This window comes from Bubalus bubalis, chromosome 7, assembly GCF_019923935.1.
Source record: "Bubalus bubalis isolate 160015118507 breed Murrah chromosome 7, NDDB_SH_1, whole genome shotgun sequence".
In the NCBI taxonomy this organism is placed as follows: Eukaryota; Metazoa; Chordata; class Mammalia; order Artiodactyla; family Bovidae; genus Bubalus; species Bubalus bubalis.
This window is the reverse complement of record NC_059163.1, coordinates 94,209,837-94,223,310: the sequence shown is the minus strand read 5'-3', so window position 1 is coordinate 94,223,310 and position 13,474 is coordinate 94,209,837. Positions and strand designations below refer to the sequence as shown.

Genomic DNA, 13,474 nt, shown 5'->3' with positions numbered 1-13,474 from the left:
TTATTTATACCAATTTCAACTCCATTACACTTCCTCTTGTGTTGGAAAACATAGTGGCTGTGAATACTCTGATATAATTAAGCTAAACTAGAGATATATTTAGTATGGTTTAATGGGTATTTTTCTGTTATGTTAAGTCACTTTTGGGTATTGACATAGATTTCCTCCTTGATCAAGTCTAGCTAGACTCTTCTAAGCCTTTTCTCAACTATGTCTCAATCTTGGCCTAAAAAGTTGGCCTGAACAAGACTCTCAACATAATATATAGCAAGTCAAGGTCATATCCTTCAGATGACCCTAACACCCTATGAATGCCTTCTTTAGAAAACCAAGGCTGCCAGAAGAATTTACTATTTGTTTCAGGAAATGACTGAAGATAGGGTCCTTGTCTTAAGATAGGTACCTCTGTGGGAAGGTAGGAGCCTAGCTTTGGTGTCTATTAGCAAATGCAGATGTACTTCACGTGGACCCAACGCCCTCCTTCACATATTTTACAGTTTTTCACTTCACACTGGGGTATTATTGCAATAGTGTAATACTGATTAAAACCTGTGCTTACCACTTTAATTAGTGTCTGGCATTGCTTATCTTTGACAATATAGTAAAGTTATTGCTAACTCTAGAAATGATTTCCTGGAATATCCCCAATGCCTACTATATAGGAGCAATGTGAATGTGTTCTAGAACCAAAAGTTTATGTGCAGGAAAAACACAGTTGACATGTACACAGCCAAAAATAAGACTGAAAAATTCAAAACATTAAACATGTGAAACTGTAAGCAGAGAATTAGGTTCTCTTCGATGCCTGATCAAAAGAGAAATTCTTTCCTTCTAGAAATATACTTCAATAATGCTATATACACAGTTATAGGTGCACCATTAACTTTTTTTTTCTTTTTTTTTTGACAGGAACTTCACAAAAAAATAGCATTCCTGTGTTTACAGGAAACAAACTTGCAGCAAACAAACAGAAGCCACACCTGGGGTAAGTGATATGTTTTATGCATTACTATTATCAATATTAAAAAACAAAGCTCAACCAACTAAGCCTGTGAAAAGACTGATTATTCATGTTTTCTATAGAAAATAATACACAACTACTGTTATATGAATCAATGAATAAGAAGCAAAAGAGGAGGACAAATACAGAGATATGTCAGACATATAATGAATAAAAATATTATGCTATTTTTGTTTTGTAATTTGTTGTGATCTCCTCACTCATTCTAAATATTCTTTTAAAAGCCTAATTTTATATTGTCGTTTTTAACACCTCCTTAGTCAGGTGACTTAATGGAACCAGGAAGTAATACTACATGGAATTAATATAATTCAAATTAGAAGTGTTAGTCATAGTTACAGGGTACCATTGAATCCCCTTTAAATAGTTAGGCAAAAATGCTCTGGGCCAGTACAAGAATGATAAACCAGTAATAAGATTAATTATACACATACATATATGTACACATTACATACACACACACATAAATATTTGTCGAATGAAGGACAGAGCACATTTTATAAGCACAATCTTGGTTATGCGGTCTGAGGGGGAAATGATGGTACAATACATTCCTGGGCTCCTACTTCACTCAGACTTTCGCATCCCTGATATGTGTGCATGTGCTTACTGGCACATTTTGCTAAGCATTTATCATCTCTGCTGCTTAGCGCCTACAATGAAGTGAGAAATAAAATAGGAAATGCAATAAGCATTACTGATACACAGATACTTAAACTGTTTTCTATTCTTAACATAACTGTCTTGATCATTTAGCAGTTGAGTAGATACATATTATGATGCAAAGCAGCTGGTGTTGCTAATAGAACACAGCTCACTTCAGAAAAAAAGAACAATGCAGCAGCTTGGAAGACCCAGCACCAGCTCAGCAGTAGCCATCGTTTTCTCCTTTTCTTTTATACTTAACACTGAATCCAAAACAAAACTGGAAATCTGATTCTTTCTTGGCAATAGAACCTTGTATTCAAGCTCAGTAAGCATTTTTTCATATGACTGATACATGTTTTTACTGAAGGACTGAATGGTTTACATTTTTCAAGGTAATCCAACGTAGATTTTTAAAATAAAAGTATGAAAATTTTGGTTATTTCCTCTATGCTATATAATATTTACTAAGTAGCCTATAAGCATATGGCATATTATTCCTCTTCATTTTCTCTGATCTTGTTTATTGGTTTGTTTTCTGTTTGACTCAGCGCACTCACACTTAGAGGGGATACGTAGTAAGGAGTTATTTTCCATTCTGTTGAGGATCATCATTTAAGATAAGGCAACAAGAACACATCAGATTACAGTGGACCCTTGAACGACATAGGTTTTGAATTGCATGGGTCCACTTACACATAGATATTTTTCAATAGTAAATATGCCAGCACTACACCATCCACGGTTGGTTGAATCTGTAGATGCAGAACCGTTGATACTGAGGAAGAGTGGATGTGGAGGAACAGCAGATACAGAGGAACTGGTATACAAAGGACTGATGGTAAATTATATTTTGATTTTCAACTGTGGCAAGCAAAGGCACCCCTACCTCTGCGTTGTTCAAGGGTTAACTGTACTTTCATTTTTGTATAGTGATATAAGGTTAGGTGCCTCCCAGGTGGCACTAGTGGTAAAGAACCCACCTTCCAATGCAGGAGATGCAACAGACACTGGTTTGATCCCTGGCTAGGGAATATCCCCTGGGGAAGAAAACGGGAACCCACTCCAGTATTCTTGCCTGGAAAATCTCATGGACAAAGGAGCCTGGTGGGCTACAGTCTATGCGGTCTCAAAGATCAGGATACAACTGAAGCGATAGCACATACGCATGCAAAAGGCTAGGTAGAGGACTGGAAAGAATGCAACCCAAAAGTATTATTACATTTTAAAGTAACAATGACATATAGAACAGTATATGTTAAAAGTCATTTTAGGTATGATATATATATATATATACTCATTTTGGTCCTTACATTATTATTTTCATTATCCATCAGCAGTATATATGGGGGAAATTTTAAACATAACTTCTGACTTTTAAAGATTTTTGAGGTTGACTACTTTTAAGGTACTTCAGAAGTGTAAAATGGTTCTGTATATTTTAAAAATACTTTCAAAACCTAACACACACATAAATACTCAACAGTAAAACAAAAATAAACAAATTCCATCATTGAGGTCCTGAAACAAAGTACGTTTAATACCTGATTGAGACTGCAAGATAATTTTTGGACTACTCAAAAAAATTCAGAGCGCAGAATCCCTGTCAATCATAAAAAAAGACTGCTTTACTATGGAGAAGAGTCTTCCTATGGAAAAGAGCCTTGAAACCTTGGGACCAACTTTAAGATGTATTAGGACTCTAATCTGGAGAAGGCAATGGCACCCCACTCCAGTACTCTTGCCTGGAAAATCCCATGGATGGAGGAGCCTGGTTGGCTGCAGTCCACGGGGTCGCGAAGAGTCAGACACGACTGAGCGACTTCACTTTGACTTTTCACTTTCATGCATTGGAGAAGGAAATGGCAACCCACTCCAGTGTTCTTGCCTGGAGAATCCCAGGGACTGGGGAGCCTGATGGGCTGCCGTCTATGGGGTCACACAGAGTTGGACACGACTGCAGTGACTTAGCAGCAGCAGCAGCAGCAGGACTCTAATCTACTCTCAACTTTCAAGGTAAGTAGAAAATTCTGATCAACCCTAACTTTATTTTTCATTATACTTCTGAATACATAAGAAACCTTTAACTTTATAAACTATTTGCTGCTGCTGCTAAGTCACTTCAGTCGTATCCAACTCTGTGCGACCCCATAGATGGCAGCCCACCAGGCTCCCGTCCCTGGGATTCTCCAGGCAAGAATACTGGAGTGGGTTGCCATTTGCTTCTCTAGCGTGTGAAAGTGAAGTGGCTCAGTCATGTCTGACTCTTCATGACCCCATGGACTGTAGCCCACCAGGCTCCTCCGTCCATGGGATTTCTCAGGCAAGAGTACTGGAGTGAGTTGCCATTGCCTTCTTCATATAAACTATTTATGTATTGCAAAATTAGTGATGTGCTAAGAGCAACAACTAGCTCAGTGTTAAAGGAATTTATCCAGCTTCCAAAAAACAGCTTACAATTTGAATATTCACAATTTATTCTACCGGCTTTGTGTTTTTTCATAGACATTTATTTTCAGCTTGGAAGTCATGTTTTCTAACATCTGCTTTCATATTTTCCCATTTTCCATACAATAATAAACAGTATTCCCTTCCCAACAAGGAGATAACTTAAGCAAGATTTTGAAAATACATTTTCATGATTTTCATTTCACTGACTACGTGATCATGTCAATAAAAATATATTACTCTTTCATCTCTCCTTAACCAATTTAAATTCAGAAGAATTTAATCTTTCATCTAAATCTTAATGTTAACATGTAATTTCTATGGGTGGGGGTAAAATCTCCGTATTTAATTTCCAATATGATTGTCCTTTTGCAATTCCATGAAGATGTGCTTAGAAATAGACATGCATTAACATTACATAGCTACAAGCAGAAAATGTAAACAATTATGGATTCTCAGCTTCAGGTAAAACAGTATAAAATCTTAGAGGGCTGACAATACAAAACCTTCACTGAATAACTGGGTACTATTATTGCTCTATTTTTTCATCACATCAGCTCTCCACAAGCCAGAAAAAAAGGAATTATGGATACCTACTGAGAATACTCATGTTAAGAATCCTTTGCCTTTTGCTCATTATAGAGCTTCTTGAAAGGAATGTTCAGAGACTAGAATGCACTTCAAATATCAATACAGCATTCTATTTTGGGAATGCCGTATTGAAGGAAAAGTATATTTTCAAGGATACTTTTCATTCTTTTAAAAACAGTGAAAAGAAAGAAAATACCTCTACAGATATATTTGAAAAATATCCCTAATGTGGCCTAAGATCCTGCTTGATCACTCTCTTTTCTAACCACTTTCCTTCTTGCACCAAGGATACCACTCCAGTTCCTTGAGTTGTTTGGGGCTTTTGCAGCACTTTCTTTCCTCTATCTAGAAGATGCTCCCCTCTCTCCACTTCTTACTTCCCAAAGTCAATTAATTTCAGATATTACCTTTAGTATCACTGTCTTAGAGAAGGTTCTTTACCTCCCTCAGACTTGGTAGTGTTCTGTAATAAATTCCTACTGCTTTCTGTAGCACTTATCACCATTATAACTATTTATTTAATAAAGGGGTCACAAGTAGAGTTTTAAAAAATCTGGGCCATTGTTTACAATTGGGAAATTATACATAAATACTATAAAAACCCTATTTAATTTATACTTATCCCTAAATGAAAGCAAGAAATTATTCACTGAACCCTATCCAAAAGAAAAAAAAAGGAAAACCCAGATCAGTTCTTATTGATCTTCTTTCCTACTTTACTACCACAGGGATTGTCACCAGTACCTTAAATCTATGATTTCATAAACTAAATTGAATTTCCTCCTCACTCTCATTATCATTGATTTTCAGTTTCATCTTGTGGAAAAACAGGAAAATAACAAGACACAGCTTTAAGGATTCTACATACTTTAGTACTTTGCTCTATTTCTTAGTTTTTAATAACTTTAATAACTTTTCTCTAAGTCTCAAAATATGTGCATGTTATTTGAAATAAATGGCTAGGATTTCTCAGCATACATCTTAAACAACCTGGTACATAACTGTGTTGCTCAAAATACGTGTGATTTTCGTGACATATTCTATGCTATGCTAAATAACAATAAAGACTGCATTACAAAACTGCTTTAAGTCAAAAGGGATACATACCTTTGCTGAGCTACAATATTTTTGAGGAACCAGTGAAGTGCTACATGATAGACACTACCAGTATTTTTCATGTATGTGTTGAATCCTACTGTAAAGTATGTAGGTAATACTGAGATAACATCTTAAAGTTTTATTTAAAATGTTTTAATTAAACTTCTGTAATAAAACATACATCAGACAATTAAGATGTTTCAACCAACTGCTGATTTCTTCCTGCAAAAAGGATTTACTTTTCATACGTTCAAGTTCCTTCAATATACACAGTATTTCCTTCAAAATACTTTATACATACTTATTTTTTCCTTTCAGAGGTAAAGTAAATATTTTAATCTCTGAGGGTAAGTGAAGTGTTCTTCCATACAGATTTCCTAATTTCTTTTATAGATTCTCTAAGAAAAACTTCTTTCTTACTTTAAAAGATTCCTATGCTTGAAGATGTTCAGAGGTACAAAGTTATGCATTCTGGGAATTTATTTCAACCACAATCACATAAATATGCTGAATTAATTTTTTAACTGTAAAAAGGATATACACCAACAAAGCAAAAAAGCAATTAAACATTTCAGCTATTAAAAACCCACTCTAAAATTATTACCATTTTGGTTTTAGTCAGATTATCATATTCATCTTGGGAACTGCTTAGATGTATCCTCAAAAATATTATTTTGTCAGCCAGATGGACACAACAGCAGAATAATATGGCTGAAGGCTGACAGATCTCATCCTGTAGTTGGCTTTAACGGTGGTAACTTTGGAAACTACACTCTTAACACCAGTGGCCAATATCCAGTACTGAATGGTGCTATGAAAAACCCAGTATTTTTTCCAAAATACCCTACTACTATTTTGAGATTGTATAAAAAATGCCAAATATAGTGGTCTCATGGTTATTTCCTTTAGTACTTAAATGACACACATACCAATACATGTTAAGAACTTCCAGTAAAATTTTCTAGCACCACTTGTACCTCCTTGGAATGTGACATCACACTATATCATTTACTAAAGGGGACAGAATTTGGAAGCAGTTTTTGGCAAAAATAATAATGCCTTTCTGCTGTGTTTTCTCTTCAAGAATTAAAAGGTTAGTACAAAGTTATGGAAAGGAGGAAGAAAAGAAAGAGAATTTACAAAGACTGAATATCATACATTCTTTGTAAGTTAAAAGTATTAAATGCTACACATACTTTAAAAAATAGTTATGAGTATTTGGTATCAGGTTTGTGTCAAGTGCAGTATGCATATTATCTGCTGTGTTCATTTTAACGCTAAAACAGATATTTTTAGCTCCATTTTGCTAAAGCTTTCCTAATGTATAGGATTCTCTTTCCAAAGAGATTAACAACTTGTTCATGATCACACAGCTAATATATGCCAGAGTTGGGGGATGAACTCTCATCTGTTTCACTCTACATATCACTCTTCTCAGCAAGAGAACCATACTGAAAGTTTCCAAGATCACACAGGTAGTGAGTGGAACAGTTAGGACTCAGACTCTTATGTCTTGACTCCAAAGACTGTGCTTTCTATTCACTAGACTATGTTGTCTCTGAGCAATGAAAAGAGATACTCTTCTTAGTCATAATATGCATACATACATATACAATGAAGGCTTACTTGGCTTCTCAGGTAATTCCTCAATTGCTTTTGCTAATAAGGAAATCTATATGATTGATATCAGTCTCAATAATCTATAGAAAAAGCCAAACAGGGTGATTGCTTCATTTATTCTACCAATAGAAAGCAGTCACGGTGGAAAGGAATAAGTGAGGAAAATCATAATAATGATGAGAACATTAATAATAATAATCACTTACATAGCTCTTGCTCTTTGCAAGGACTGCTCTAAGTTGTTCATTGGCACTGATTTACTTAGGACAACAATCCTGTGCGGTAGGTACAATGATTGTTTACATAAAATCAGGGCTAAGGAAACAGATACAAAGAGGCTGAGTCAGGTCCCTGAGGTTACACATGAAAGTGGTAGAGCTAGTATCTAAAACCCAAGTGATCTGGCTCTACATTCCATGCTCTTAGTCACTGGGCTTTTGGACCTCTCTTTGTAGAAAGAAGCAACTAGAATAGGACAACAACAAAAAAATGCAAGGGTATTTTGTTTTCAAGGTTACCAACTGGATGGTGATTCCATTACATTACTGTCAACAGATGTTTTGAACAGTCAATTTGCTAATCTGCTTCAGAAAAGAATTTAGCTAAATTTGTTCTGATTGCTTACTTATGTTTTTAAACACAGTTAAGTGGGGACTTCAGTAAAGTACAATATATTTAATGAGTTCAAATTAATGTTTAATTCTAACCTGTCTTTATCTACAAAGTCTATCTCAAGAATTAAGGTAAAATATAGAGCTAACCTATCCTTTCTCTTTTTTTTGCAGTCTTAAAAAAAATGGCTTTTTTTCTTTCAAATATGTCCTAACTTTATGTCACATAATATTCTGATTAGAAAAGGCATATTCAGTGTGTTTGTATGTATATTAAAACAGATTCACTTTTTAGGCCTTCCCATGACCACTTCTGAGTTTCTTCAAGCATCAGGTATAGTGAGGGGGCTCAACTTGATGAAAAGAGACATCTTTTAGATCTAAGTAGGAAAGACATCCCAAATAAGTGCACTGTGATTAAAAGTAAAAAGAAACATAGCTGTACTTAAGGGCAAAGTTTACATTTAACCCCTCTGTCCTTTTTTTTTTTTAAGTCACATTTTTTCTTATAAACTTTTTCTTTCCCAACTGGAATCATATACAGTGGCCAAGTAAATGATGCGCCAGAATAATGGCACTGAGGATCCATGCAAATCACATCAATAGAAGGCATCCTATCTTACTTTCAAAACTAAGTAGTGTTTTCCTTTTCAATGAGTCAGTGCTAATCAACATATATTCTTACTTTCTGATTTCAGAAATAATGACTTTATTTTAATGTATAAGCAGAGTTACCACTAATCTGCCTGTTCAATATGAAAATAGATTCCTTCACCAGTGTATAGCCGGAACATTTATGCATGTAATTGGAAAGGAAAGAAATTTGCTTTACTTAAAAATGCATAATCATCATTTCTAACATGTATTTTTTAGACATGACCAGAAAAATTCCTTTCATCCTAATCAATGATCCTCTGTTCACTTTGGCAAGTTAGGAACAAGAGGAAAACATCTGCACGGTTACAGACAGTATTTGTAGTTTGTGAAACTAGCTTTTTTTTGGGTAACTGTTCAACATCAATAGGAAAACCAGAGATAACTTGATTTACATTAAGAATCTCCCAGAAAAAAAAAAGAACTAACTATTTGCTCATATAAGAAGCTATCTCAACTTTAATTAAAGTTTGATAAGTTAGGAAGCTGATGGTGATACTTTTAGTTTGGGAGGAAAGTAGAAAGAGAAGTTTTAAACAAATCCCATAATGTTTCTTATTAGTTTCTCAACAAGGATGAAGATTTTCAACAACAGAAAAATGCTGAAATACCAGGTATAGATCAGCCACGAAAAATAAAAACTGGGGTAGGCAGCAGTTTATTATACCTCTTGAGAATACTTATTAAATATAAAATCTTAAGATATCTTTTTTTTATTCTTTGATTTTTTGAAAAATTTATCTCTTGGATAATTTTAAGTGTGTTTATTTTCAGTAATCACTTTGGTTGCCTGCAAATACTAAGAATAGCAATAAACTCATAAATGGGTTGGATCCAAGGAAATGCAATTTGAAATAGAATTTTTCTACTTGAAAAATACTTTTGTTTCTGCAAAAATGTAGTTTAGTTTTTTTTTTCCCTGCCACAATTATATCCTATGCAACCATATTACTTCCATCTTTTCAGCTATAGCATAAAAGCTTAAACTATACTTGCATTCTATATTTCTACATTAACCATTCAACTCCTAGACTTACAAGTTCCTCACTTATGAATACAATATATAACTTTACTTACTATCCAGCATAACATAGAACTCCCCTGGAGTATGATTTGCTCTCTCAAGAGGACAGTGTTTCCTGTCTTTAAACTATTAAACAGTTAGCAAGTTAACTATGGATAGGAGAGACCAACGTTCCATGTGAATTACATCTTTGTAAAAACTTGGGTTCTCGAACACCTTCCCAAGTGGCCTTTATTTACTATCTATCTGCTGAAGATAAACAGGCCTATCCTAAGCAAGGCATATATGTCACACAATGCTCCCTTCTCCCCCTTCTCCTGCCCTTGTCTTTCACCTTTTGGCATCATCACTGACATGAAAATAAATGACTGAGCTAGTATGACCCAGCTTTGTATCTATAATGCTGGGCCGGCTAAAGAGGTAGTATATAAGGGAGACAGTTTGGCTCAAGCAGGAGAGATTCTGAAGATCTGGATGATTATTTTTGAAAATTGTTTTAAGGATGTCTCATTATCCCATAATTAAATTTCACTTAGTGATTCCATTTTTATATCTCTATACCTGGTAAGTCCGAGAAGAGAAGAATGCACTCATTAAAGCCATTAGCCAAAAGTCGGTCACGCAGCTGCTGAAGAATTGCTACTCCGATACAGAATGGGAAGGAGGAATTCCCAAGCAGTAAGGTATCCCAGAGGTGGAAAATTTTGTGCAGTGGAAATACATCTGTAAAGTGACAAATATAAATAAATCAATTAAAAAAATTTAAAACAAAATAAAAATTAAATCAACAACAAGCCGCTTTACTAGTCATGATAATTCCCTTATGGTCAAAACTATTAAAGGAAAAATATTGGAAAACTATTTTTATAAAATGTTTACTTGGTTTTGTAGGTTTACTGCTTCCCAAGGCAGTAAAATTGATAGGTTTAAAAAATTGATAATCTAATTGATCAAATAGATTTCCTACCCTCCATTATCAATCTCGGTATAGCTCTTACGTTCAATTTCTTCCTAGAATTTTCTGGTTATATTATTTTAACAAATTCATTTACTTAGAAGACCTTTAGTACTGTTATAATTTCTGTATCATTATATTTCTATTATGCACTCTAAGAACTGCTTTTTGAAATTCCCATAAAAAATCTGATTAGCAGTTTTCTATTTTCTGAAACTTTCTTTTTTTCATTTATCAGTACTTTCAACACTTTTCCAGGCCAGTGCATGCAGATCTACTTCAAGTATTGTATTTCATTTATCATATGTGCATATTTAATCTAGGTATCTACTGCATTAATATGTGTAATAGATTAAAGTATTACATATTCACATAAACTTTCTATTTCTAGAAGAATTCTACTTTAGGAAATAACAAAAGTATTAGTTATTAGATAGTCTCTAAAAATTGAGTCTGATTTGGTTGTAAAAGTTTCCTTCTAAAACTTTATGTAAATAGTATAGTTAATATTAACTTATGTTTCAATAGAGGGCAGAGATTTTATCAATGTTATGACATATAGGTTTTCATTCTATAGAATACTCTTTTTGATATCCCCTAGTCAGAACAATTGAAAAAATTTGCTACCCAACTATATTACCTTATAATTACATAAGGATGCTTATGTAATTAAATCTGATAATATCCCGGGGAAGAATGGACCTGTTCTTTTCCCAATACAATATTGAAAGAAAATGGAAAATGGTACTTACGAGTAAACATGGTGAGAAACCAAGGGATGGCATAGAGCTATGAGTGGAAAAAGAAAGGGATGCAGGGAATGGATAAAGAGGAAATAAAAGAGATAATTAGAATGACTTCCAATAAACTGAATCGTAAAACAAAAAGTTCTATGTTTTAATCTATTCCACTGATTAAAAATATTCTTTAACACCATATACAAAAATAAACTCAAATTAGATTGAAGATCTAAATGTAAGACTAGGTGGGGAGGGAGGTGGGAGAAGGGTTCCGAATGGGGGGGACACATGAATACCTATGGCTGATTCATGCTGATGTATGGCAAAAGCCATCATAATACTGTAAATTTATCCTCCAATTTAAATAAATTAAATAATTAAAAAATAATAATAAATGTAAGACTGGATACTGTAAAAATCCTAGAGGAAAAATAGGCAGAACACTCTTTGACGTAGATTGCAGCAATATTTTTTTCTATCCACCTCCTAGAGTAATGAAAATAGAAAGAAAAATAAACAAACATGACCTAATTAAATGGAAAGCTTTTGCACAGCAAAGGAAACCATCAACAAAATTAAAAGACAAACGATGGAACAAGAGAAAATATTTGCAAATGATGTGACTGTCAAGGAATTAATTTCCAAAATATACAAACAGCTCACACAGTTTAGTATTAAAAAGTAAAAAATGGGCAGAAGATCTAAACAGACATTTTTCTAAAGAAGACCTATGAATGGCCAAATAGCACATGAAAAGATGCTTGAAATCACCAATTATTAGAGAAATACAAACCAAAACTACAATGAGGTATCACCACACACTGGTCAGAATAGTCATCAAAAAGTCTACAAATAATAAATGCTGGAGGAGGTGTGGAGATAAAGAAACTTCCTACACTATTGGTGAGAATGTAAATTGGTATAGCCACTATGGAGAACAGTATGAAGGTTCCTTGGGCTTCCCAGGTGGCTCAGTGGTAAAAAATCCTCCTGCCAATGCAGGAGACGTGCATTTGATCCCTAGGTTGGGAAGCTCCCCCTGGAGAAGGAAATGGCAACCCACTCAAGTATTCTTGCCTGGTAAATCCCATGGTCAGAGGAGTCTGATAGGCTACAGTCCATGGGGTCATAAAAGAATTGGACATGACTTAGAGGCTAAACAACAACAACAATGAAGGTCACTTAAAAAACTAAAAACACAGTGATCTCACTCTTGGGCATATATCCTGAGAAAACTCTAATTCAAAAAGATGCATGCCCCACCAATGCTCACTGCAGCACTATTTATAATAGCCAAGACATAGAAGCAACCCAAGTGTCCACTGACAGATGAATGGATAAAGACGATGTGATACATACTACAACAGAATATTACTCAGTCATAAAACAGAATGAAATAATGCCATGTGCAACAGTATGGATGGCCTAGAGATGATCATACTAAGTGAACCAAGTTAGACAAAGACAAATACCATATGATATCACTTAGATGGGGAATCTAAACAAAGGATACAATGCACTTGTTTATAAAACAGATACAGACTCATAGACACAGAAAACAAACTTAGAGTTACCAAAGGGGAAAGGAGGGAGGGTAAATTAGGAGTTTGGGATTAACACAGACATACTACTATATATAAAATACATAACCAATACGGACCTACTGTACAACACAGAGAACTTACACAATATTGAATAATAACCTATAATGGAAAAGAATCTAAAATATTTATATATATACCTCTCACATATATATACATATGCAAGAAACTAACATAACAAACATTGTAAATCAATTGTATTTCAAAAAAATGAAAAATATAACAGAAAATATAATTATAATTATTATCACAAATACTCTATTACATAATGACATCTATTACAAATGTTGCAGATGACTCTTCTGCTAAGACTTATTCCACAGAGTATTTTCATTTCACCGAGGAATACACTCAAGACAATGCCTATTCCAAACATAATATTAACACATTAACTTCAACGGCATAATTTTCAAAGGAGAACTTTTGCTATTAGGAACAAAATATTCCTGAGATTTAAACAGTCTTC

General features: G+C 34.2%; 1 protein-coding gene across 1 annotated transcript in view; it reads right to left on the bottom strand.

The window, feature by feature from the left end:
- TBCK (TBC1 domain containing kinase) overlaps positions 1 to 13,474 on the bottom strand; it is a 199,345-nt gene that overhangs the window by 80,285 nt on the left and 105,586 nt on the right. The window contains exons 20-21 of the mRNA XM_045166312.1: positions 11,420 to 11,456; positions 10,274 to 10,435 (exon numbers count right to left, since the gene is read on the bottom strand). Coding sequence (XP_045022247.1) covers positions 10,274 to 10,435; positions 11,420 to 11,456 — 199 coding nt within the window. The remainder of the gene's footprint in view (positions 1 to 10,273; positions 10,436 to 11,419; positions 11,457 to 13,474) is intronic.